Source organism: Myxocyprinus asiaticus, chromosome 1 (genome assembly GCF_019703515.2).
Source record: "Myxocyprinus asiaticus isolate MX2 ecotype Aquarium Trade chromosome 1, UBuf_Myxa_2, whole genome shotgun sequence".
NCBI classification, from domain to species: domain Eukaryota; kingdom Metazoa; phylum Chordata; class Actinopteri; order Cypriniformes; family Catostomidae; genus Myxocyprinus; species Myxocyprinus asiaticus.
The window spans coordinates 36,015,608-36,040,984 of record NC_059344.1 but is presented as its reverse complement, the minus strand read 5'-3'; the positions used below and the strand labels follow the sequence as shown (position 1 = coordinate 36,040,984).

General features: G+C 38.1%; 2 protein-coding genes across 5 annotated transcripts in view; both read left to right on the top strand.

Moving 5' to 3' along the window:
- Nucleotides 1-11,498: 11,498 nt before the first annotated feature.
- Nucleotides 11,499-20,645, top strand: LOC127444217 (nucleotide-binding oligomerization domain-containing protein 2-like). The gene is given in 12 exon segments (XM_051703490.1): nucleotides 11,499-12,263; nucleotides 12,364-12,933; nucleotides 13,319-13,352; nucleotides 13,355-13,438; nucleotides 15,717-17,484; nucleotides 17,638-17,721; nucleotides 17,826-17,906; nucleotides 18,052-18,135; nucleotides 18,276-18,359; nucleotides 18,544-18,627; nucleotides 18,714-18,797; nucleotides 19,900-20,645. Coding segments are annotated over 11 exon segments (2,940 nt in total). The 5' UTR covers nucleotides 11,499-12,263; nucleotides 12,364-12,453; the 3' UTR covers nucleotides 19,973-20,645.
- A 64-nt stretch (nucleotides 20,646-20,709) lies between these two features.
- The window catches only part of LOC127444101 (ubiquitin carboxyl-terminal hydrolase CYLD-like), a 39,523-nt gene continuing 34,855 nt past the window's right edge, over nucleotides 20,710-25,377 (top strand). For 2 of the 4 annotated variants that reach the window (XM_051703300.1, XM_051703307.1), the window contains exon 1: nucleotides 20,711-21,074. The gene's annotated coding sequence lies outside the window, so the exon portion shown is untranslated. Of the gene's footprint in view, nucleotides 21,075-25,377 lie in introns of all 4 variants that reach the window. The other 2 variants (XM_051703293.1, XM_051703317.1) reach the window with 2 other exon arrangements.

Sequence of the window (25,377 nt, the reverse complement as noted above, 5' to 3'; positions counted from 1 at the left end):
CGTGGTGCCATGTGAGGTTCGGATGTGTGAATGACGAGCATGTGCACTTTGCTAGTTTTAATACTTTTTGTGTCAAACCGGTGAGACTCGATACACCTTGATTCTTAACTGTTCTACGAAGACAATATGTCAAAGAATTCAAAATCCTCTGGCTCTGGAGACATTAAAAGACACTTACGTGCTAAAGCTGAAGCCCCCGAGCTGCAGGCCGAAAGCCCGGGACTCAGTTTGGCCAGTGAGGTGAGAGAAATTCGGCAAATATTGTTGAACATGTCGGCAATGCTGACGAAGGTTGTTGTGGACTTGGAAGAGCTTGCTGTAATACGTTGATCGATCACTACCATGGAGATGAAATTCACTGAGATGGTTACAATAATGGCGGATGTTGAGAAACGGATCGATTATCTGGAGTAATTGGAGAGAGAGTCAGCTGCTTAACTGCTAGTGACCAAGGCGGACTTGCGGTTGCGATAAGAAAGGAAGATGATTTTCCAGGGGTGGTGGCGGGAGGTATGGCACATAAGCTTTTGCCCTATGAAGACGATATTTTATTATTCATCTTCAACCCCACTAGATCTATGCCTTGCCTCCACAGAATTATTAATTTATTTTCTAATTTCTCAGGATACAGAGTCAGTTGGTCTAAATCCAAAGCTTTGGCTCTGGCAGCGTACTGCCCAGTAATGGCTTTTCAGCCGGGCGTCTTCCAGTGGCCCAAACAGAGCATTAAGTATTTGGGCATTTTATTCTCAGCAAATTTGTGTGATTTATTTAGAGTTAATTTTGACCCCTTAATAAAAAAGGTTTTCGAGCGATGTGGGCAGGTGGGCTTCATTACATTTATCTATGATTGGGAAGGTTAATGTTATTAAAATGAATTGTGTTCCAAAATTCAATTACCTGCTACAATCTCTCCCTGTAGATGTCCCCCTCTCTTATTTCAAGCAATTCAATAGATTAGCGAAGTCCTTCATTTGGAATGGTAAGCGTCCCAGATTACATTTAAATAAGTTAAATAAGCCGATTGACAAAGGCCTTCCCAAGATTTTGTTTTATTATTATGCATTCAGTCTCAGACATTTGGCTCATTGGTCGCTTCCACATGGGAGAGCCCCTCCCTGGTTTTGTATTGAACAAGAATTTCTTGCCCCTATTTCGTCATTGCAAAGCCTTTCTATCAAACTAATCGGAGACGTTAAGTTACACCTCTTTATCTCACATTTGCACTCGGTATGGACAAAAGTGTCCAGAGTGTTTAATTTGGACATTTATTTAAATGTTGCCTCGAGCATATGGATGTAACAACCAAAATTATGTATTAATAAATCCCCTTTCTGCTGTTCAGAGTGGATTGTGAGGGTGGTTACTACACTCGGTGACCTATATGTGAGTGGAGTGTTGAGATCCTTTGAAAATTTGGTTCAACATTTTGGGATGCCCATATCTCAGTTCTTTAGGTATTTACAGCTGCGCCATCTGCTCTGTACTATTTTTGGGAGTAGCATACACCCCCCTAAAATGGTAGATACTCTGGGAGTGGTGATTACTGCTTTTGGAAAAGGTCATAACTCAGTGTATTACTCCCTGCTAATTCAGAGTCTGGGGGACAGAGCTTTAACTTCTATCAAGAGATTATGGTAGAAAGATTTAAACTTGGTATTGGAGGAGGGAGTGTGGGCTAGAATTCTAAAAATGTCAAGTCTGTATCTAGAGATGCATGGGTGCGCCTTATGCAATTCAAGATTTTACATAGATTTAATTGGACCCCCTCTAGATTGTATAGGCTTGGTTTTAAGGACACCCCCCCCCCCCGCTGGTGATGCCAATCAGAAGATGGAGACACAACCCATGTTTTTTGGGGGGTGTTAAGATCCAAGAATTTTGGTTGAAGTTTAAGAGTTTTGCCCCAGACTCTGTATTTTAGGCGATGGGGCGGTCATCAAAATATGGGATAAACACATAAACAAATTCAGTTCTGACCAGTGTGATGACAGGCAGACAGATTGTTTTAAGGGGATGGAAGTCGGCTGGAGCGCCCTCATTTTGGGAGTGGTGCGTGGAGATAGGGAGGTTGGCTGCTTTCGAGGAGGTGTCATATAGAAGGCTGCGGATCTGGGAGTCATTTGATAGGAAATGATAGGCTGTTATTTGGAGTTTTTGGGGGACTCTTGGGGAGGGGCTGTGGAGAGAGAGGCGTGGTTTTAGATGTGTATGATTATTATATTCTTTTTTATTATTATTATTACTTTTTTATGTGTGTGTACTTATATGTGACCACGGGGATGTTTGTTGGGGGTCGGGTTGGTGATTGGGGAGGGGTAATAGAGGGAGTTAATAGTTGATTCAATGTATATTTGTTTTGTTTTTCTTTGTCAATTTTTTGAATCAATAAAAAAGAAAAAGTAAAAAAAAAAAAAGAAACAGGACAGTCTCAGTATAATGATACAGTTTCGAGATCCAATACCTAATCGGGTCTTATTTGGTATGATGAGCTATTAAGTAAGGGAATACATACCACCACCATTAAGATGCTACAAATGCCAAAGAATAGGGCATGTAGCAGCAGTCTGTAGAGGGGAAACAAATATGTGTAAAATGTGGAGAAGAGCATGAATATGAACAATGTAAGGCAATGACTAGGAAATGCTGTAATTGCGGTGGAGAACATAGTGCAGCATACAGAGAATGTGAAGTACAATAACAAGAGCAAGAAATACAAAAATACAAGACAGTAAACAAAACTACATATGCAGAAGCTGTGAAAGTATGTAACAAAATGAAAGGGATGAAACAAAATAATATGGTAGAAGAACCCTCGAGAGAATCATATGCAGGTATAGCAAAAGGAAATAACATCAAAGAACAGACTAAATGTTCACATAAATGTGTAGTATCTGAAAGTACTCTGGTGGTCGACAAGGCTAAATTTGTGGCATTTATGGTTAAGGTTGTTAACATTACTGGTATCCAGAAGAGACGATCAGACAGCCTAAAGACCATAGTTGAAACAGTGGCATAATTTCTGAATATTAAGGATGTGTCAGAAGAAAGCATTCTTAACCTACTTATGCATTCTGTTAATGAGAAAGCATCTCAGATGTCTAATTAGTAAAATGGCGCTATATATCTTACAATGGAACATTAGAAGTATCTTTGCAAACCGACAAGAACTTAAAAAGCACATTAATGATGTAATTAGTAAGCCAGATATAATATGTCTACAAGAAACATGGTTGCAACCACAATATGATTTCATAATTAATGGATATAGTGCTGTCAGAAAGGATAGAAGTCAAGGAAGTGGAGGAGTGATTACATTTATCAGAAATAATTTGACTTATAGAGAAGAAAGAGTATCTAAGGAAATAGTGTGTGTTGTTGTGGAGATATAGGGAAGAAGGAAGTATTATGGTATTCAACCTATATAATCCATGTAAGTCTTTGTCAATTAATTTTGTTGAGAAAATCAATAAATCTAAAGGGCTGGAAATATGGTGTGGGGATTTTAATGCACACAATACACTATGGGGTAGTATAAACACTGACACAAATGGGGAAGTAGTTGAGGACTTTATGGAAGATCGATCATTAGTATGTCTGAATGATGAACCTGGCACAAGAATAAATATAATGACAGGTAAGATGTCAAGTCTAGATCTAACGCTAGTGTTTGCCTCCCTAGCAAACAGAACTGAATAGAGTACACTAGAAAATCCCATGGGTAGTAATCACTTCCCAGTGTGTTGCACAATAGATGTAAGGGTATTACAATATAAGCAAATATAAGAGTGAAAATGGTGCTTTAATAAAGCAAACTGGGAGCTATTTAAATCATTATGTATAACAAATAGTAATATTATAAATGGAAATGGATCTATAGATGAACAGGCTATAGATCAGGCAATCTGAGTGAGAAATCATGCATTTAAAACACTAAGGAAATATCTTAGTTTAGAAAATGTATTGGAATATCAGAAATTAAAAGCAAGTTGTCGCAGAACAATTAAAACAGCTAAAAGAGAATATTGGAGAAAATGTTGTTCAACCATTGGGAAAGAGACCAGTATAAGCGAAGTATGGAACATGCTAAAGAGAATGGGTGGTAAAGGAAAGTATACACCTATACCACTAATGACAGAAAATGGATCTGTATATGCAAATGATAAGGGCAAAGCTAATTTAATTGGAAAGACATTTTCTGGAGTATACACACTGAATAAGGACAGTGAATATAGTAATAAAAGAGAAGAAATATTTAAAAGCCATCCAGATGTTAATATGCCAAGGAAACCATCTGAAGAAACATTAGATGTTGATTTTAGGTTGGATGAACTAAACCTGACAATTAATGGATGCACAAATACAGCACCAGGAGAAGATCAACTATGCTATATCATGTTCAAACATATGCCAACAGAAACACTTTAAAGTATACTAAAGCTATTTAATAGAATATGGAAAGAATGTAAGACACCAACAAACTGGAAAAGGGTGCTTTACTTCCATTTGCAAAGCCTGGAAAAGATCCAACAAGTCCCAAAAGTTACAGACCGATAGCCCTAACATCTAATTTGTGTAAGTTGATGGAAAAAACTTATAGTATATAGAATATAATTTTATCTAGAATATAATAGAAAGATTAGACAATATCAATGTGGCTTTAGGAAAGGAAGGTCTACATTGGATGCACTAACGAAATTTAGTAATGAAATAGAAAAAGTATTTATCCTAATGGAAAATGTAGTAACTGTATTTTGATATTGAAAAGGTGTATGACACAGTGTGGAAAGGATTATTAATCAAGCTGCAGAAAATGGGGATATAAGGGAGGATGTATAACTGAATACTGCAGTTTTAAACTAATAGATCATTCAGGGTAAAGGTAGGCCATGCAGTGTCAGAAACATCTAATATAGAGTGTGGAGTACCACAGGGAAGTGTGATTAGTCCGCGGAAATGCAGCCGGAAAAGGGGAAGGATAGCCAGCGTTCTCATCAGACTAAGACGTCATGCAAATCGACCCCCGCTACCCAGTATTCTACTGGCAAATGTTCAGTCTCTGGACAACAATCTCTGTGAGTTGAGAGCGCGGATCTCTTTCCAACGAGAGACGAGGGACTGCTGTATTATCTACCTAACAGAAACTTGGATGTCTCCGGAGATTCCAGACTCAGCCATTGAACCCACGGGGTTCTCCGTGCACCGAGCGGACAGAGCAAAAGACCTCTCAGGTAAAAGCAGAGGTGGTGGTGTATGTTTTATGATCAATAAATCCTGGTGTGATCAGAGGAATGTACATTCTATCAAGTCTTTCTTCTCTCCTGATCTGGAATTTCTCATGCTTCTGTGTCGACCATTCTGGCTACCGAGGGAATTCACAGTGGTCATTATCACAGCTGTGTACATCCCGCCACAAGCCGACACAGACCGGGCACTCAAGGTACTGTATGGGAGTATAAGTAAGCAGGAAACCCTGAGGCCGCATTCATTGTGACCGGGTCAAGTCAATAGCATCGAAATACTACCAACACATCAGTTTCAACACACTGGACCATTGCTATTCTCCCTTCCGGGATGGCTACAAATCCCTTCCCCACCCATCATTTGGCAAATCGGACCACATCACTGAGGAATTCACATGGTCCGCTGTGAAGAAGGCTCACCAGCGCCTCTTCTTCCTGAGATGGCTGAGGAAGTTTGAAATGAACCACCACATCCTCACACGGTTCTACACCAGCACTGTAGAGAGCATCCTGATTGGCTGCATCACTGCCTGGTAAGGCAACAGCACCGCTCTCAACCGCAAAGCCCTGCAAAGGGTGGTGCGAACTGCCAGACACATCATTGGAGGTGAGCTTCCCTCTCTCCAGGACATACAGTATACCAGGTGATGTGTGAAAAAAGCTTGGAGGATCATCAGAGACTCCAGCTACCCGAGCCATGGGCTGCTCTCACTGCTACCATCAGGCAGGCGGTATCGCAGCATCAGGACCCGCACCAGCCGACTTCATGACAGCTTCTTCCCCCAAGCAATCAGACTTTTGAACTCTTGATCTCCCACGATCAATATACATCAGCACTGCACTTTATTAATCATATAATCTTATATCTCACACCGGACTGTTATAAATATATTCTCTCTTAACAACACACTGGCAACTGACTATCAACCGATAGCCTGAATGTCAATACAGCACAATACAACCTACTGTATATTTGATATATACTATTTTTATTGTATACTGTCACGAATAGAATTAGGACCATCTGTTGTAATAGGAGTAGTCCCACCATGGTTATTTCCTATGACAAATGTAGATGTTAACCTAGGGGAAAAAATGGGGTTAAGATCCATAAAACATTTTTTCCAATTATCTGTTTTCCAATGTCTGTGCTTCTTTGCCCACTCTAACCTTTTCTTTTTGTTTTTCTGTTTAAAAAGGTTTCTTTGCAATTCTTCCCATAAGGCCTGCACCCCTGAGTCTTCTCTTTACTGTTGTACATGAAACTGGTGTTGAGCGGGTAGAATTCAATGAAGCTGTCAGCTGAGGACATGTGAGGCATCTATTTCTCAAACCAGAGTCTCTGATGTACTTATCTTCTTGTTAAGTTGTACATCTGGGCCTTCCACATCTCTTTCTGTCCTTGTTAGAGCCAGCTGTCCTTTGTCTTTGAAGACTGTAGTGTACACCTTTGTATGAAATCTTCATTTTTTTGGCAATTCCAAGCATGATATAGCCTTCATTCCTCAAAACAATCATTGAATGAGGAGTTTCTAGAGAAAGCTGTTTCTTTTTTTTTTTTTTTGCCATTTTTGACCTAATATTGAACTTAAGACATGCCAGTCTATTGCACACTGTGGCAACTCAAAAACAAACACAAAGACAACGTTAAGCTTCATTTAACGAAACAAATAGCTTTCAACTGCGTTTGATATACAGGTGCATCTCAATAAATTAGAATGTCGTGGAAAAGTTCATTTATTTCAGTAATACAACTCAAATTGTGAAACTCGTGTATTAAATAAATTCAATGCACACAGACTGAAGTAGTTTAAGTCTGTGGTTCTTTTAATTGTGATGATTTTGGCTCACATTTAACAAAAACCCACCAATTCACTATCTCAAAAAATTAGAATATGGTGACATCCCAATCAGCTAATCAACTCAAAACACCTGCAAAGGTTTCCTGAGCCTTCAAAATGGTCTCTCAGTTTGGTTCACTAGGCTACACAATCATGGGGAAGACTGCTGATCTGACAGTTGTCCAGACGACAATCATTGACACCCTTCACAAGGAGGGTAAGCCACAAACATTCATTGCCAAAGAAGCTGGCTGTTCACAGAGTGCTGTATTCAAGCATGTTAACAGAAAGTTGAGTGGAAGGAAAAAGTGTGGAAGAAAAAGATGCACAACCAACCGAGAGAACCACAGCCTTATGAGAATTGTCAAGCAAAATCGATTCAAGAATTTGGGTGAACTTCACAAGGAATGGACTGAGGCTGGGGTCAAGGCATCAAGAGCCACCACACACAGACGTGTCAAGGAATTTGGCTACAGTTGTCGTATTCCTCTTGTTAAGCCACTCCTGAACCACAGACAACGTCAGAGGCGTCTTACCTGGGCTAAGGAGAAGAAGAACTGGACTGTTGCCCAGTGGTCCAAAGTCCTCTTTTCAGATGAGAGCAAGTTTTGTATTTCATTTGGAAACCAAGGTCCTAGAGTCTGGAGGAAGGGTGGAGAAGCTCATAGCCCAAGTTGCTTGAAGTCCAGTGTTAAGTTTCCACAGTCTGTGATGATTTGGGATGCAATGTCATCTGCTGGTGTTGGTCCATTGTGTTTTTTGAAAACCAAAGTCACTGCACCCATTTACCAAGAAATTTTGGAGCACTTCATGCTTCCTTCTGCTGACCAGCTTTTTAAAGATGCTGATTTCATTTTCCAGCAGGATTTGGCACCTGCCCACACTGCCAAAAGCACCAAAAGTTGGTTAAATGACCATGGTGTTGGTGTGCTTGACTGGCCAGCAAACTCACCAGACCTGAACCCCATAGAGAATCTATGGGGTATTGTCAAGAGGATAATGAGAAACAAGAGACCAAAAAATGCAGATGAGCTGAAGGCCACTGTCAAAGAAACCTGGGCTTCCATACCACCTCAGCAGTGCCACAAACTGATCACCTCCATGCCACGCCGAAGTGAGGCAGTAATTAAAGCAAAAGGAGCCCCTACCAAGTATTGAGTACATATACAGTAAATGAACATACTTTCCAGAAGGCCAACAATTCACTAAAAATTTTTTTTTTATTGGTCTTATGATGTATTCTAATTTTTTGAGATAGTGAATTGGTGGGTTTTTGTTAAATGTGAGCCAAAATCATCACAATTAAAAGAACCAAAGACTTAAACTACTTCTGTGTGCGCTGAATTTATTTAATACATGAGTTTCACGATTTGAGTTGAATTACTGAAATAAATGAACTTTTCCATGACATTCTAATTTATTGAGATGCACCTGTAATGGCAAGTGATTTTCTAGTACCAAATTAGCAATTTAGCATGATTACTCAAGGATAAGGTGTTGGAGTGATGGCTGCTGGAAATGGAGCTTGTCTAGATTTAATCAAAAATGACTTTTTTCAAACAGTGATGGTGCTGTTTTTTTTTACACCAGTAATGTCCTGACTATACTTTGTGATCAGTTGAATGCCACTTTGGTGAATTAAAGTACCAATTTCCTTCTGAAACAGCAAAATCTGTACATTATTCCAAACTTTTGGCTGCCAGTGTATGTGTGTATGTGTGTGTAATATATATATATGATTACAAAATCAGTAGAAAATATGAAAATAGATGTAAAATTTTGTTGGGTACAAAACAAACAAAAGTTTACAGAAATGAAATGGCAGATATGTTGGCAAAAAAAGGCATTAAGGAGAAACATTATCGACATTAAGGTTCTGTTAGGCAGAGGAGAAATTAAATCAATAATTAAATCAAGTATTCAATAAGAGTGGTAGACGAAATGGGATTTATGCAGTACAGGAAGATTTTATTATAGGATACATAGCCTACATCAGTTAAGGAGGCATACAATTTAGGCGATATATGAAAGAGGAGGTAATTCTAGATTGCAATTTGGACAAACAGGGCTTAATACATCATTACATTTAATAGGTAAACATAATACAGGCAGATTTAATTTTGTGGGTAAATGGAAACAGTACACGTAATATTGAAATGCAGAAAATATTATATAGAAAGAAAAAATATGATTGAGAACATAAAAGGTAATACAAAAGATATAAGTATGATAAATTGGATCTTAAGGAAAGGTATACAACACCAAATGAATCAAAGAGTAATTATGACTTTCTTGATAGACACAGGTTTAGACAAACGTATTTGATATGGAAGATAAGAGGATCTTGATATGTTATTAACATAAAACTACATACACACTGATACAGAGTTCAGGAGCTGAACATGCAGCAGTCTGAGCCCACCATTTTTGGAACCCAAAACAAACATAAGAAGAAAGGTAGAAAGATCACCCATGTCGGTCAAAAAAAAATAAAAAATAAAAAAAAAAAAAAATAAAAAAAAAAAAAAAAAAACAGTAGGTGCCTAAATTGCGGAATACGCCAAAATCCCAAAGAAGAAGAACCTACATGTCCTCGTTTGAAGGCTGCAGTATACCGAGTGTCCTCCTTTAAACAAGCCTCGTTTGACGGCCTTCGTAGGACGAACGGAAACGTAACGTAACATGGTTGCTATGACAGCACGCCACTCTTTAACAAGCGCGAGCGCTTTGAGTGAGAAGGGAACAAAGTCCCTTTGGAAGGGAATGTATGAGGTACATTTTAGGAGAGTTATAATGATGTAAATAGAAAAGAAAATAGATTATACAGTTGTACTTTTAGTCTAATACTTTATTTTAATTATATATTAATATAATTATACATATGATATACTCTGCACCCATCTACTTAGGTACGTAAACTTGGGAATTAACATGACTTGCGTTTGAACATCATATTTACGGGCAAATTGGCGTCATTTTTTTTTTTTTTTTTTTTTTGGACATTTCCGTTGAAGCAAAGAATTGTGGGTTGTGAGTGCCCATGAAGGATACACCTCATGCATCCTCCGAATTCCCGTGAAAGAAGGTCGCATTTGAAGTGTCCTACTCGCTTTTCTGAAACGAATATTTTTGTACTTTGGTATCCACGTTTCTTGCCCTTTTGTTTTGAAACAACAAACCTGTGTGCCCTGTTCTATTTGTGATAGGGTCAGTACTGTATTTCCCTGGGTGAAATTCCCAGGGTGGTGTAGTCAAACTGTCTTTCTAACTAAACCTCATTTAGTTATGTTACTCTGCCCTCCACTCTGCTACACTATCTGTCATTGAAATGGCGCCGGAAAAAGTTTCTGTTGCGCATGAAATTAAACAACTGTATGTTAAACATACATTCTGTCTCATTCTGTCCATTTCCAATTACTGTAAGGCGCTAAAAGATTTGTGCAACTTTGCTTTTCATGCTTTTCATGATGCAAACACAAATCACAGTTTATACTTGCATTCTTATTCTTAGCTTAGATTCTGCGCTTAATTATGAGGGGGTGAGAAAAGGACATTGTGAGTGGGACCCTCCCAAAGAGGAGCTGTCTCTTATACTGTAGATGATAGAGCTACAGAGGAATGAAGACATCATGCTGATCAGCTTTGGTCACATCAAAGCAAAACAGTACCCACAAAGGAAATGAGGTTGCATCAACAGAATACCCTCACAGCACCATCCACTACCCACATCTCCATAAATGTCACCTTTCCTCTGGTGACAACCTTCGCTGGCAATATTCCTTGGGTTGACTGCTGGGTCCCATAATCGTAATATATACAATATTATTATGAAATTAAAAACCCCCAGAACTCCTGACACTACAGGACAGCAGCAGTAGGACTTTGAGTAAACAAACAAAGGCACCAACTACAGAATTTCATTACGCCTGTACTATTATAATACTATAGTCAACCACCCTACCTCTAGTTAAGCCATCAAAAAAACATTTGAACTCTTAGTTGAAATTGAATGTTGAACATGGTTGTCGAAAGATGGAATGTGCACAGGTAATAGTATCCAAATACTGAATATTATGTAGCCTGAAAAAAACAACAAAAAATATTTAACATTTATTTATTCTCCATCACACATATGTAACACAAATTCCATATGCATTACTGAAAGAACAAGATAAAAGAAAGATTTTAGGAAAGCACTACATTTTACATGATGCTAGAGCTCCCTCCAGCGTTTGAAATGCCGTTATGCATCATGTTTAACCACCGTAGAAATGAATAAAAGCAAGGAGGTCACTGTATTTGTTTATTTAATTAATGCATGCTAATTAATTTGTCTGGATATTTTTTCACTTTAATTTTTATAAAGTATTTATTTTTATTATTGTTTTGCCACTTATCAAAACTTTACGTTAAAGTAAACGTACGTTACAATTTTGCAAAACAAATCATTGTTCCATACCTTATAACAATAAATGGGAAAGGACTTGCGGAGGACAATCTCAGTATTCTGAATCCTATGTGTACAGTAGTACTGCATGTTTGGGCATGAATGTTCCAGCCGTCACTGTCCTTAAGTTGCAGCTTCCTCCTGAAGGTTCAATGGACTGCGCGCCTCTTTCACTTTCAGTTCGGTCAATCATTGCCGTAAAGTAGTGACCAGAAGACTCTAACGATAGAGAAGTGTTTCCAATTCCAAGGTAATCAACAGACTTGGAATGCAGAATCACCACGGAATATCTAACTGAAAGAAACTTTTACAATCGCGTGTTTCTTTCGCATGTATGTATTAATTTTGAGTTTCGACAAAGCTAGGTGCATTTGCTAATAAATGAAAGTTTCATTTATGAATAATTTTCACTTATATTATCATGAATGTTACATAAGCTTAACCTTTAAAGTAGGGAAAGTGTCAAGTAGGTCAAACTGCCAGGAGCCAATTTCGAGCACGTCTGGTAAGTCTGCGGAGTATTTTTATTCAAAGCCATATCAATAAAATGCCTGTTTAACTAAAAGTATTGGTATACACAAGTCTTAGACATACCACGCAAACATATGGTTTCAAATGATATCAGATGCGTTGCCTATACTTAAAATAAGGAAAATAAAAGGCGGGTACACATCAAGTTTGACAAGGACGGCTTTTGGTCGAATTAAGGAAATGAGCTCCCTAATTTACAAGGTGTGTTACTTGTGCAAATGTTAAAGGACTATCATAATATGAATTTATAAATGTCTCTCTTTAGATTAGGTGATGATCATGCAAAGTGTTTTGATTTCAGGGTTGCTGGTCTTCTCGGTCTCATCTCCTTTAGTTCACTTCTGATTCAGACTGGTGGCTCTTAGTCAGGACTCCAAAATTCAGTTTCAGTATGAACGCTCAGCAGCTGGTCCTAAAACAGCGGGCAGAGCTTCTGGGAGCCCTGTGTGGTGGAGGCAGTGCTGAACCTCTGGACTGTGTTCTGGACCTGCTTCTGGCTTGGGAGGTTCTAATCTGGGATGATTACCTATGCATACATGTTGCTGAGAAACCTCTATGTTCCAACACCAGACACGTTCTAGATGTGGTCTGTGATAAAGGAGAAGAAGCTTGCAGTCTTCTCCTGGCTGCATTTAAACAGATCTTGCCTGAGGAGCAGAAGGCTGGGCTGTGTTTTGGAAAAGGATGTGTTGTTATGGAGAATTACAGACCAGCCACTGCAACTTCAGTATTATTAACTGACAGGCCAGTGATAGTGAGAAAGCTCAGAGATAATATTGATGAAGCACTGAATGTTTTATTGACAACTGGCTGCTTTACTATTAAAGACTGCGATGGGGTGAATCTACCTGTATACACACCCTCACAACAGGTATCTTAATGTTAATATGTTTGTATATAATTTAAATGCATATTGGATAGTATGTATGTCTCCTTTGATTAGTTTGATTAGAAATTCCTAAATTGAGTGAAATTAATGAATAAGTGCCCCATGATGAAATATCAGAACACATTGGTACTGACTGTTGAATTACTGAACAATATGAAGTCAATTATCAAGTGAATGTTGCAAAATACTAGAGTTAAATTCATTATATATCTATCCTACATCCTCTCAAAATGTAACTGCTTTTCTTATAATCTGTGACAAGTGCAAGTCAGTTTGACATGTGCAAATATTTCTTTCTACCAAGCCTATTGACAGTTAAATGTCCTGTCAATGAATGGACAGAATATGCTCTTGTTGCAATGTGTAGGTTCGAATGCTGTTAGACCAAGTAAGGTTTAAGGGAAAACTGCTGCAAAGACCTTACTACTGTACCTAGAGCAAACAGAGCCCCCCAGACCAAATCCTGAAGATGAAGAAATTCAACTTCTTGCCAGTATGAGACAATTAGACATTTGTCAATATAGGTCAATATAGGCAACTGTTTTATATTTCACTCACTATGTTAATAGTTCACCTAATAATGAAAATCCTGTCAATTCTGTGATTTACTTGCCCTCATGTTGTACTAATCAACATGATGAATTTCTTTCTTACATTGTTCACAAATGAGGCAGAATGTTATCATCAGTCACCATTCATTTTCATGGCATTGTTTTCCATACAATGAAAGTGAATAGTGACTGAGATGATAGTGATCATTCTGCCTTTGTTTCCATTCCAAAAAAAAAGTCATGCAGATTTGTAACAACATGAGGATGAGTAAATGATGACAGAATTATCATTTTTGGATGAACTTTAACCCCCTACTTATTCTGAGACGTGAGCCCTATTCGGACGATAATAGAGCGTAACAGTGCCCACCCACATTATTTTTTTTCCATAGACTTTTCATTAAATCCTTCATAAAAACAGTTCCAAGCCATGAATCAAACCAACCAGCTCAGAGGTGAATCTCAATATTACGAAGATTTGAAGCAAATAAGTATTTAAAAATCGACAAAAAGACAGAAGTACAAGACTGTGTACTTACAGTCTTTCACGAGGGCAAGAACTGAAATTCCATGAAGCATTGCAAATTACATCGAATAAAAAACATTGGAAATATATGAAACTATTGATTTTAGGTTGTTGATTATAAGTAGAGAAACAATATATTTTAAGTTAACTGCAAAATATTTCAATATATACAAATATATATGTTGTTTGAGGGTGTAGGGAGACCGACTCGATTGTATCCTTCACAGTGCGTCATGGAAGTGCGCAGTCGCAGCTGGACTTGTTTGACAGGCTTTGTTGACAGCAGTTCTCTGATTGGTGGATCTTTCTCTGCTGGGCCACGGGTAATGTAGTTGTTCACCAGGAAGAAATCCTGCTATTAAACTTTTTTTTTTTTTTAAACAGTGAAGTTGGAATAATGCAGCCTGATGGCTTCAACAAAGGCATATACGATGAACAACCTCTGAGCTCACAGTAGGTCTGTCATTAAAGGTTTACAAGTTATCATTGAAAATAATTGTGCCTATGGAAAAAATTAATGGAACCAGACTGTTGCACTCTAGTGTTTCACAGGGTGAAATACATTTTTCAGATGACAATTAATTTACAGGGGACAAGCGAGTTTTGTTATCCTACACACCCGTAAATGTGCTTCTCACATGGTCATTCACAAGTAATATTATTAATTTTTGCATATGGGGTTGCATCGTCTAGTTGACTCGACTAGTCAGTGTGTAAGGTCCTTGCTTAATAGTCATGGATCACATGATTTCAGTTGTGCCTGTTCCATATGGTGATAGCAAGAGGAAAATTCCTCACTTCACAAACTGCGTCCTCTGTACTTTCGTGTAAATGCATTCCCAAACATAGGCAATGCAAAAATATACTGTATTTTTGAAATTATGCTAAAGTGTAAATAGAGTGAACATGGAGCACTTTGCATTTTCAAAGCATGTGGGAACAGCACAGCAAAGCATTTACTGTAATTTCACATATTGTACAATCCATAAGTCTTGTGAAACTAATAAAGAAACTATAGGGACATGACTGTTTTGCACCATTTATGACAACACAAGTAGCTTAGTCAATCAAGATCCACAAGCTTTTGTTTCTCACGCACTGAGATGAGAGCTCATCATCTCAGTTGCACTCTCTCTGTCTCTCTGTCACACAAACACAAGCACGTAGAAACAGAAGACGCAACATCTTTTTTCTCTTTTTTTTTCTTCTGCGTACTCTATACTGTAAGAGCTCCCACTCACTGTGGTGGAGTGGCAACATAACTTTTTCTGTGATACAAGCCTCCATTGTATTAAAAATCCACACGCAAATTACCACGCAAAGTGTCAAATAATAACAGTATGGCACTTGGCAGTGGTTAAAAGGATTTCAAAAATGTCTTTTTGCATTGATTCCTGCTTTAAAAATCAGAGATGTGGACTTGGACAGGAATTAACTTAACAAACGACCTTGATGTTTGTAAAAAAAAAAAAAAAAAAGTAGGAAATCTGGCTGGGAAATTTATCTTGGGTGACTGGAGAAAATTCGGACGGCAATAAAATCACTGACAAGCCCCTGTAAATGCTGGAATTACTGTACCTTATATCTCCATGTAATACAATTACTGTCCAACTAGGGCTTTAGATGTTATTACTGTCTGTTGAATTCAAAGATATATTTTTGTTAGTGTTTTTTAATCTTATTTTTTGCTTCTCCAGAATGTCTGCTCTATCAGAGGAAGCTGTGGAGCTCTGTTGCTGCACAGTCCCACTTCCTTAGCATCTACGGCGGGACAGGATGTTTCTCCCTGGATGACATTTACACCGATGGACTTCTTGAAGTAATGAATGGCTCTGGTGAAACTACAACATTAGGGCTGGAGGATGTTGTGGGCCCTGTGGGAACTCTTAATGAAGATGCTGACACCGTGCTTGTGTCTGGGGAGGCAGGTAGTGGCAAAAGTACTTTGTTTCAGCGACTCCACTTGCTTTGGTCAAGAAAAGCCTTGCTCACAGACATTGTCCTGCTGTTCCCCTTTAGTTGCCGCAAGCTGAACGCAGAGCACCGAGAGCTGTCTCTAAAAGAGCTCCTGTTCTTTCACTGCTGCTGGCCTGATCGAGGGCAAGATGAAGTTTTTCAGTTTATCCTAGACCACCCTCATTTAGTCCTCTTTACTTTTGATGGGCTTGATGAGTTTAAACAGGGTTTCACAGATGAAGAACGTTACTGCTGCCCTACTCAGCAAGTACCTATACCTATATTGCTTTTCAACCTATTGCAAGGGACGCTAATGAAGGGTGTTATGAAGGTAGTCACCAGCAGGCCACAGGCTGTGGGCCCATCGCTGAAATGTTACCTATGCAAAGAAGTGCTCCTAAAGGGGTTTTCTTCTGGGGGAATTGACTGCTTTGTTAAGAAACATCACAGTGATCCTGCTATGGCTAGACATATCATAGAGTCCCTGCAGGGTAACACAGTGTTGCTAGGCCTTTGCCACATCCCAGTCTTCTGCTGGATTGTGACCAAGTGCCACCAGGAGCTTCTGGGTGGTGTGGATGGCATTCCTCAGACTATCACCGATGTCTACCTCCTAGTTTTACAGCATTTCTTCCAGCGCAAGTCACCTCATCCCCAAGGAGCTCTGGGAAAAGGCTGGTTGGAGGAACACTTGGGCACTGTGTTAAAACTTGGACAACTGGCTTTGGAAGGTCTAGAAGCTTCTTGTTATGTGTTCTCAGGATACGAGCTGCAGAGAAATGGGGTCACAGAACAGGATGTCAGTATGGGTTTCCTCATTTACTGCAATGATTTATCTGTGACAGACTGCAAACATTATGAATTTCTGCACATCACCTTACAGAGTTTCTTTGCTGCTCTATATGTCATTCTAAATTGCAACAATGATCGTTCTGCTATCCCCAATCTCTTTCAGCCTCAGTATAGGCAGCGGACTCATATGTGTCTGGGACACTGTATTGATTCTTCAGTAGAGGAGGAGGTGGAATCCAACATGGCAGAGATACCAAACCTCCAGATTACAGCTCAGTTTGTGTCAGGTCTGTTATCAAATCGGCACCATAATCTCCTCCTTGACTGCTGTCCTGCTGCTCTGCGAGAACGTAAGGTCAAGCAAGTAGTCAAATCCTTGTCTAAGGGGATGCAGAGACATTTCAAGTCCATTCCTCATCCTGTAGAGGGTGAAAAGAAGAGCATGCATGCCATGCCAAGTTTTGTTTGGCTAATTAAATGTATCTATGAAATGCAAGACAACACAATTGCTCAAGATGCCATGGCTAAGTTGGAGGTTGAACACCTAAAGCTCACCTATTGTAACATTGGACCTGTGGCGTGTACTGCATTGACATATGTGCTGAGACATCTGCAGAATCCTGTTGGCCTCCAGCTGGACAACAATTCTGTTGGAGACGTGGGCGTGGAGCAACTTCTTCTATGTCTACATACCTGTCACTCACTCTAGTAAGATCAGAGGTCAACTGATTTTGACAGTTTTTGACTGACAGCTTGTTTAGGCTTTGTGCAGTTTGGTAGTGTTTGAAATTATAATTTAACCATCATTAACCATCATTTGTTGTCAGTAAATGGATTTACAAGTATTTATGAATCCCACAGTTTAAGGAACAATAATATATCAGATGCAGGAATCCGGAAACTTGTGGAAAAGGGAGTAAACTGTGAAAGCTTCCAGAAAATAGCGTGAGAATATCAAACACCTCAATTATGCATTTTAAAATGATACTTTATATTTTATCATTATACTTAGAATATCTTGTTTTATTATTATCTCAACATTTCCACAGACTTTTCAACAACAAGCTTACAGATGCTTGCAAACACTTGGCTAGGCTGCTGAAAACAAAGCAGAACTTCATCTCTTTGAGGTCAGTGTTTGCTTCATTTAAGGTTATTATTTGCTTGTTCTGGTCTTTGGGATGCTGATCTTTCTAATTTCATATTTTATCTTGTTGTGTTGTACTGCACATGTAGAGACACATTGCTCATACCAAATTTACAACTGTTTTGTAGACTGGGAAATAACAACATCACATCACAGGGGGCAGAGCAGCTAGCTGAAGGCTTAAGCTGCAACCAGTCTTTGCAGTTCCTGGGGTGAGGTCAATAATTAGAGGAATGCATTGTTGTGTGTGTCTATGGGGAAACTGCCTCAGCAGGAATAAGTGTCATATCTCTTGTAGTGTTATGGCAGTGGCTGAGGAAATTGCATTTTCATGCTGACTGTTTATTTCCAGGTTATGGGGTAATAAAATTGGGGACAGAGGGGCTGAGGCATTGGCAAAAGCTCTGATGAATAACACATCGTTAATATGGTTCAGGTAACCTGTATAGACCTATATGTGACCATAAACCTGAATTATAGCTATTATGCTATATAGTGACATGTCCAGTCATTTTACTTTGCAAATCAGATTGAACTAAATTAGCAAAGTGCTGAGCAAGTGTTGTTTTATGCATAATAATAGTAAAAATAGGCCTAATATTTGTGCTGTTTTGTGTCAGTCTGGTGGATAATGGTGTGGGCAGTGCAGGTGCATGCGCTCTGGCTGAACTTATTAGACAAAGCAAAACTTTGGAGGAATTATGGTGTCATTTACATTTACTTTTTTTTAATTTTTTTATCTTGTTTCTCAAAGTCAGATTTATATGATCTCTTCAAATCTCTTTCTCAGGCTAAACAAAAACTGTATCAGCAGGAATGGGGATGAGTGTCTCATAGAAGCACTGAAAATAAACTCTAGTGTTAAGGAAATCTGGTAAGATCATTTACACTTGTAGATTACTGTGTACTAGCATTTTTTTTTTTTTTTTATAGTTCAGTATTTAGCATTTATTTCATTAAAATTTTCTCATTATAATGTGTCATTAAAAAGTAGCAAAACGTTGCACTGCATTGCATAATTAAATTTTTTTGGGACTTGATAAAGTTGCAGTAAATTGCCTAGAGTAGCATAGCTTTCTTTAGTGTATTGACGTTTCCTACTGAAACATAAAGTTTGGGCAGGACATGTCGAACGACTTGCCCCTTTAAAAAAAAATGCTAGTAGGCTTTAGTTTATATCGCAGCCCAGCAAAGCCACATACATACCCCTACATACTTCTATCCTTTAGACATATGATGATGTTGATTTTTGCACTCGATTAGATTTACGAGAGAGAACATTATGTAAAAAAACACTTTTTAGCGGCTCTTCAGCATGAAACCGATCTAACGGTGCACTTTGCTGGGTGCGTCACCTGGAGTCAAGTTTGAACACACACAAAATATATAGAATATCAAAAAGAATAAATGTAAATTTTCCCAAAATGTAGTATTAGTATTTATGTATTGCCCCTTATTCATTTTAGATACAGTTACTGAATATTGTTATTTACAATTATTACAATAATTTACAATTTATTAAATGTACTTTTATTATGTATCGTATTTCAATAGGGATAATTTATTACAGCTGACATTTACATTAGCAAACAAGGTTTGAACATCAACCATAACAAGATCAAACTGAAATTCAAGGCTTTTGAACACTTCTGTGGGGGTGGGTTATGGTGGAGTTTGGGGTGTACTCCACAGATTTCTCAGCAGCTTTGTTAAAAAGCTAATTTTGTCAACATTTAGAAGTACACTAGCATATGGACAATCTTAAAGCTAATAGGCATGGGCTAAAATTTTACTTTTGATTTCATGGGGTCTTTAACATGTCAGCGCAAAGAGAATATTTGTCAATAGAAGTATAGAGATCTAAATACACTTTATTGTATTATCTATATGTAATAACTTGCCCTGGTGAATATGTCAGTCATGTAAATAATATTAATGTCCGTAATACAAATGCTCTTTGCTTTGTGGTATTAAAGGCTGAGAGGAAATAAACTGAGCCCAGAGGAAGAAGAGGAGCTGAGCAAGCAAGAAAGCAGATTGACCTTCTGAGGGCAAGAATACTTTGTAATGCCTGCCAAAAACTCTTTGATTCAATTTGCATTATTTTCCTTTTAAAGTCTCAGAAGCACAGGTAGCGAAGGAGTAAATAATCAGGGGTACTAATCAGGTCTCAAAGCACAGAAGGGACTGGTGCACTTGTCAGGTTGTATTCCACTTTGCATTTACTCTACAAAATGTGCAATGTTTCATATGTTTTATTTTTGTATTTTAAACGCAAAGTTTATTTAAGGGTCTGTTACACTTTTAAGGTGGATTTGTTTTATTTTTTTATTATTTAAATCCCTTTGATTTAATTAAATCCTCCCAATACCTATATTTACTTGCATAATAGCTATAGTTTTATTTGTTTATTCATTTTCACACAAAAATCTACCATGGAAGTGGAACACTTACAGTATTGTTTACAGATCAAGAGATTCGTTTTTTATCTATGTGTAAAACATGCTGCAAAAATAACAAGCAAATATATTTTCTGTTAAATATAACTTAAACGCATCTATATTTGCAGTATGTACTCAGATTTATATGTGTAATAAACTGTAATGTATAGCCTGTCACACAGTCAGCCAGTTCCTCAAACTTCTCAGCCAAACTACTGGAAAACCCCAAAAGGCGGGGCTTAATAAAAGACAAGCGAAACGACCAATCAGAACCCCATGTGTCACTCATTCGCCAATGGGAGAGCAAGCTACACTCGTAGAGCATTGCAAGTTCGGTTTCACTAACACATACACAATCACATACTGTAAATAATGTCACACTGATTTTAAATGAAACGACGGGCTTGGCTGTGTCAACGTTACCGGATCTTCTCGTATTCCCCCACTCTTTCGCCTGTGATCATCAGTATTTTTTCCAGCAGGATAATAGTTCACGGGTTGGCGGCTGTCTATCCATTAACCGGCTGTATTGCAGTGCTGGCTTCAGTTGTGCCCATCCGACAATGTCAAATTAAGACCGTCTTCACTAACAGCGCCATGAAAGAATAATCGCTTTCCAAATTCGGAGACGGACGGGTAAATACCGGGATATTTAAACGTCAGGAAGTCTGACCAATCCATGCTGATGTCACCTGTTTACCTCCTCTACAGTGAGTCTGATACATGATCACCTTTAGATCTGGAACTGTAACAAGATCCAGTACATGACAACACAACGTTATTTAGTCAAATATTTATCTTTAAACCGACCTCTAGGAGTATGAATAACAGCTAGCTTATGAAACTCATCGTATGTTTTGCTAGTAGTTCACCCTTTACCTGATCGCCATTGTTATTTCGTGTAAGGCCTGTCCATCTCTGCTGCATCCTTTTCATTCAGCAGTCACAGTCTGGTGATGGAGAATATTCACTCTAGAGAAGATGTGATGTGTTCATTACATCGCAGTGTGTACTATTGTACAGTGATTGCACTACGTTGCTGTAACATTGGCATTACAGGTGGATGTTTCCAGCTCTGCATGTTTCCAGTGTTGACCATGCATCATAAATGCAGAATGTGGCTTATCTGAACTGTCAACATTGTTGCACAAAGCTGGAGTCCCTGGATTGTTTAGAGGCAAACACCTCTGATGTTTGCAGGTCAGAGCACAAATAAATTTACCAGTTTCTACACCAACAAATGATAGCTGTGTATGGACCCCATACTATGGAGACAGAGTGTGTAGACATATGTTTATCAACATTGCCATTTACAGGATAGGCCAAATCACTTTAGAGCAGCTGACCTGTACTACTGAGGGGTATTCCAGGAAGCAGGTTAAGTGACTTACCCGGGGTAAATTTACTCAGAATAAGTGGATAACCTCAGCTTTCTGTTCCAAAAACTGAGGGAACTTTCAGGGTATGTTAGTAGCCATAGCAACTTACTCTTTGAACATAACCTGCTCCGGAGTAGGTTATGTTCCAGAGATAGTTTATTTCAGGTATATGTTAGTACGTTTCAGAGGCTGTCAGCGCATGTGTGCCCTATTAATAGTGGCACAGTGGGCGAGAAAGTTCAGATTATGCACAATATTATACTTTTAAAGCAATATTACGGTAAACTGCCATCTTTACCTCACAAATCTTCTTTTATCCAGCATTTCCAGTCTCACACCGCAGATTTGCATTCAAAAGTGAACAAACTGTGTACATTGTGCTTTAACTTTTATTGGGAAGGTTTTAATACTGTAATATTTTTTAACGCAGAACACATCGGAAAGTCCCCCACACTCTTCACTGTAAAGACAGGGCTTTATGTATTTATATCTAATAAATAATTTTTATTCTATAAATTTCATAGAATAAAATTATAATAGCACTCACATTCTATTTACAGTTCCTTCAGTCAATGAATATTAATGTTATTTATAAAATGACATTCCGTAGTATCAATAGGTAGGTAATGTCTGCCAATTAAAAGCTTAAGCAATTAATCACTCGTTATTCTTCTTAACTAGATAATATGTGATAATTTCACAGACCACAGTTATAGAGGTTAGATATTTTATTTCTTATCACTCTAATTCATGTAGGCTACTGTACATATAAATGCACACATTTCCAGACTTGTTCTTTGTACACTCTTTATTATCTGAAAATATAAATGAGACATGCTGTCATTTAGAGTCGCCCACAGTGCCCTCATTTAGCTGGTGGTCAGGTGATTCAATGAAAAGATGTATTTTTCTGATGCTCAGCCACTAGTCCATCAGAAGCTGTACATGGTCCATCTCTTAATTAAATTTTTGTTCTGCATTTCAATAGGGACCTTTTACAGCTTCCTATTAACAAGGAAGAGATGAGTTACTTTTCCCTAATGCTGAGATCATGAACATCTATAATGTATATTCAGACACATGATCTTCAATTAAAACAACATAATTTAATTCTGTACCAAGTTGGTGGAGGCAGATGGACCCTACTGTACATGACAACACAACATGACAAGTTTTAATGCCACATCAAATGAGAAAAGAACACAATGGACATGTAACTCCTATCACTGTCCACCTCTGTTACAGCAGATCTTCATCTTACAATGCACATGAATAATCATGTGTGGCCTACTAAAAGACAATACATTTAAATCTATGGAAAATGATGACAACCATGGGAGATCCTACAATTGAAAGAGGGTCTATTAATACAATGACACCATCAGCAACTGAGGGAAATTAAAGGTGATATGATTCAGAGTTTTTAGAAACCCCAACTTGGTATATCAAATGGTATTAAAAATAAAGGAAATACATTAAGTTCACATGACATACAGTAAAATAAAATTAGCTTGCACAGATCATGGTAAATACCATTCAAATTAATCTTAAACTAAAATATACAGTAAACCCATAGCCTATTATCATAATATTAATAGAATATGAATGTTAATACTTATAATGAAGTTCAGTGCAAACAAATAACGTAACGGTCGAACTATTAAACATTAATGTAGTTGAGAGAGGTCTAATATTAATGTTGAATTAAGCTTTTATATGTACGGTAGAACTTTATAGTTTTATTAATTTAAAAATTCACGCAATGATTCAGTATAATTTCTGTCAAGTAAACTCTCAGTCCTAAACCAATGTAGCTCCTATCGCTATTACGAGTGAAGATGAAATAATGCTCGTTTTCAGTCATTAAAAACTTCATGTTCCGCTTCATTGAAATATGGCGCACCTTTCTTCTTAGCATCTGTTTCCATGGTGACTCGTGGATTCGGGCGATCTGCTGAGAATTCCTTTCTGAGTTCACCGAGAACACGCACAAACTCTGAGTTTCAAACTCGTGGTTGAGTGAACTAACCCCGCGCAGGTGTTCTGGAACCCACATACCGTGAGTAAGCAAGTTTTGGGTTAATCAACTGAGATTTCAGGGTTTATGTCACGGTAAGTTAACCTTGCTTTCTGGAATACCCCTCTGGGTGTTGTATTCACTGCCTTATCTTACATTTGACTTTAGACAGAAAAAAAAAAGAGATTACACAAGCAATATTATTGAAAGGTCGTGCAACAGTGCATTCTGTGTCTCACCTTATACTCTGTTATTAGTCATTATGCAGTAGTGGTATGTATGAAGTTGAACTCTTTATTGTGCATATAGGAAGCTTAGAGTGTGGTTTAATTTACCATGTGAATTCCCCTGATGCTGGGGAAAAACCGAGCAGTCACACATTAATTTATTCTGTTTGTATAAGTGTGGTCAGCCGGTTATTGTAATGTTTTGCTCATTGATGAAGCGTCCCTCTTATCGAAAGTATTACTTAAAAGATAATGTACCATTCCTCAGCACAATTTCTGCCGAAGAAGTGGGGAAAAAGATGAACCCCAGCAATTCTGGCATTATGTTCATAACCACAAATGTTATAATACTCACTGTTTTAAAGATAAAGCCACAAGAAAGACCTGAACAATATACGTGTTAACATGATTTCAGTTTGGTAAAATTGCTTACTAACCTTTTCTGTGTAAAGCTATATAAAATTTTACAACTTTGTTGCCATGATGACCTAACACTGTAAACCCTAAAAGCCAAAAATGACAGAAAAAACTACCACATAGACAACATTACAGCTCAAATAATACATACGTTTTAACAGAAGAATAATGTAAGTGTTTTTATAAAATTATAAGCATCTCATTTCTGCCTTTTAAGCCCTCCACAAATCAGCCCCATTCACTGCCAATGTAAGTTTCTCACTAACCTCAATTATTGCACACACACACACACACACACACACACACACACATATACATACAGTATATATTTATTTATACCATGGTCTGTTCGAATACTCGATTCTGATTGGTTGGAATGTATGCGTTAAAACAGTTTAATGCACAGGTAGTTCCAGTCAGTTTTAATCACCATTTTATATTAATTTGCCTACTCTGCTGTCCTCTGTAATGAAACATTGGGAGAGTTTTATGCCTCTGTTCAAAGGACCTCTGGATGCGAATGTAGTCTCAGAGCTGGCCTGGGATTAACCGTCAGATCACAAAACAACATCATCAGGTCATGCAGTGTGGTCTTTAAATCAACTGCGAAGTGCTACAGGAAACACAGAACAGTGTTCATCACCCCATATTACTCACCCAAAGCGCTTGTGAGGAAAGTATGGTTGACATTCAACTGTTTTGCACGGAGGGGGAGAGAAGGAAACCGGGACCCATCAAATGCATCTTTCGTTGTCCGTCAAGAGGAGGCAAGATTATTTATATTGTAATATGATAAAACAACATCTAAAATAACTGCCTGTCTGCTCAACATGCACGACTGTAACAGCTAAAGGGTTCCTCCCCAATCACACATCGCTTACTGAAGCTCTGAAGGAGACTGTTTTATAACATGCAGCGTTTTGCTGTTTTGAAATATAGCAAGGCCACATCACGATTTCATTCTTAATTTAAT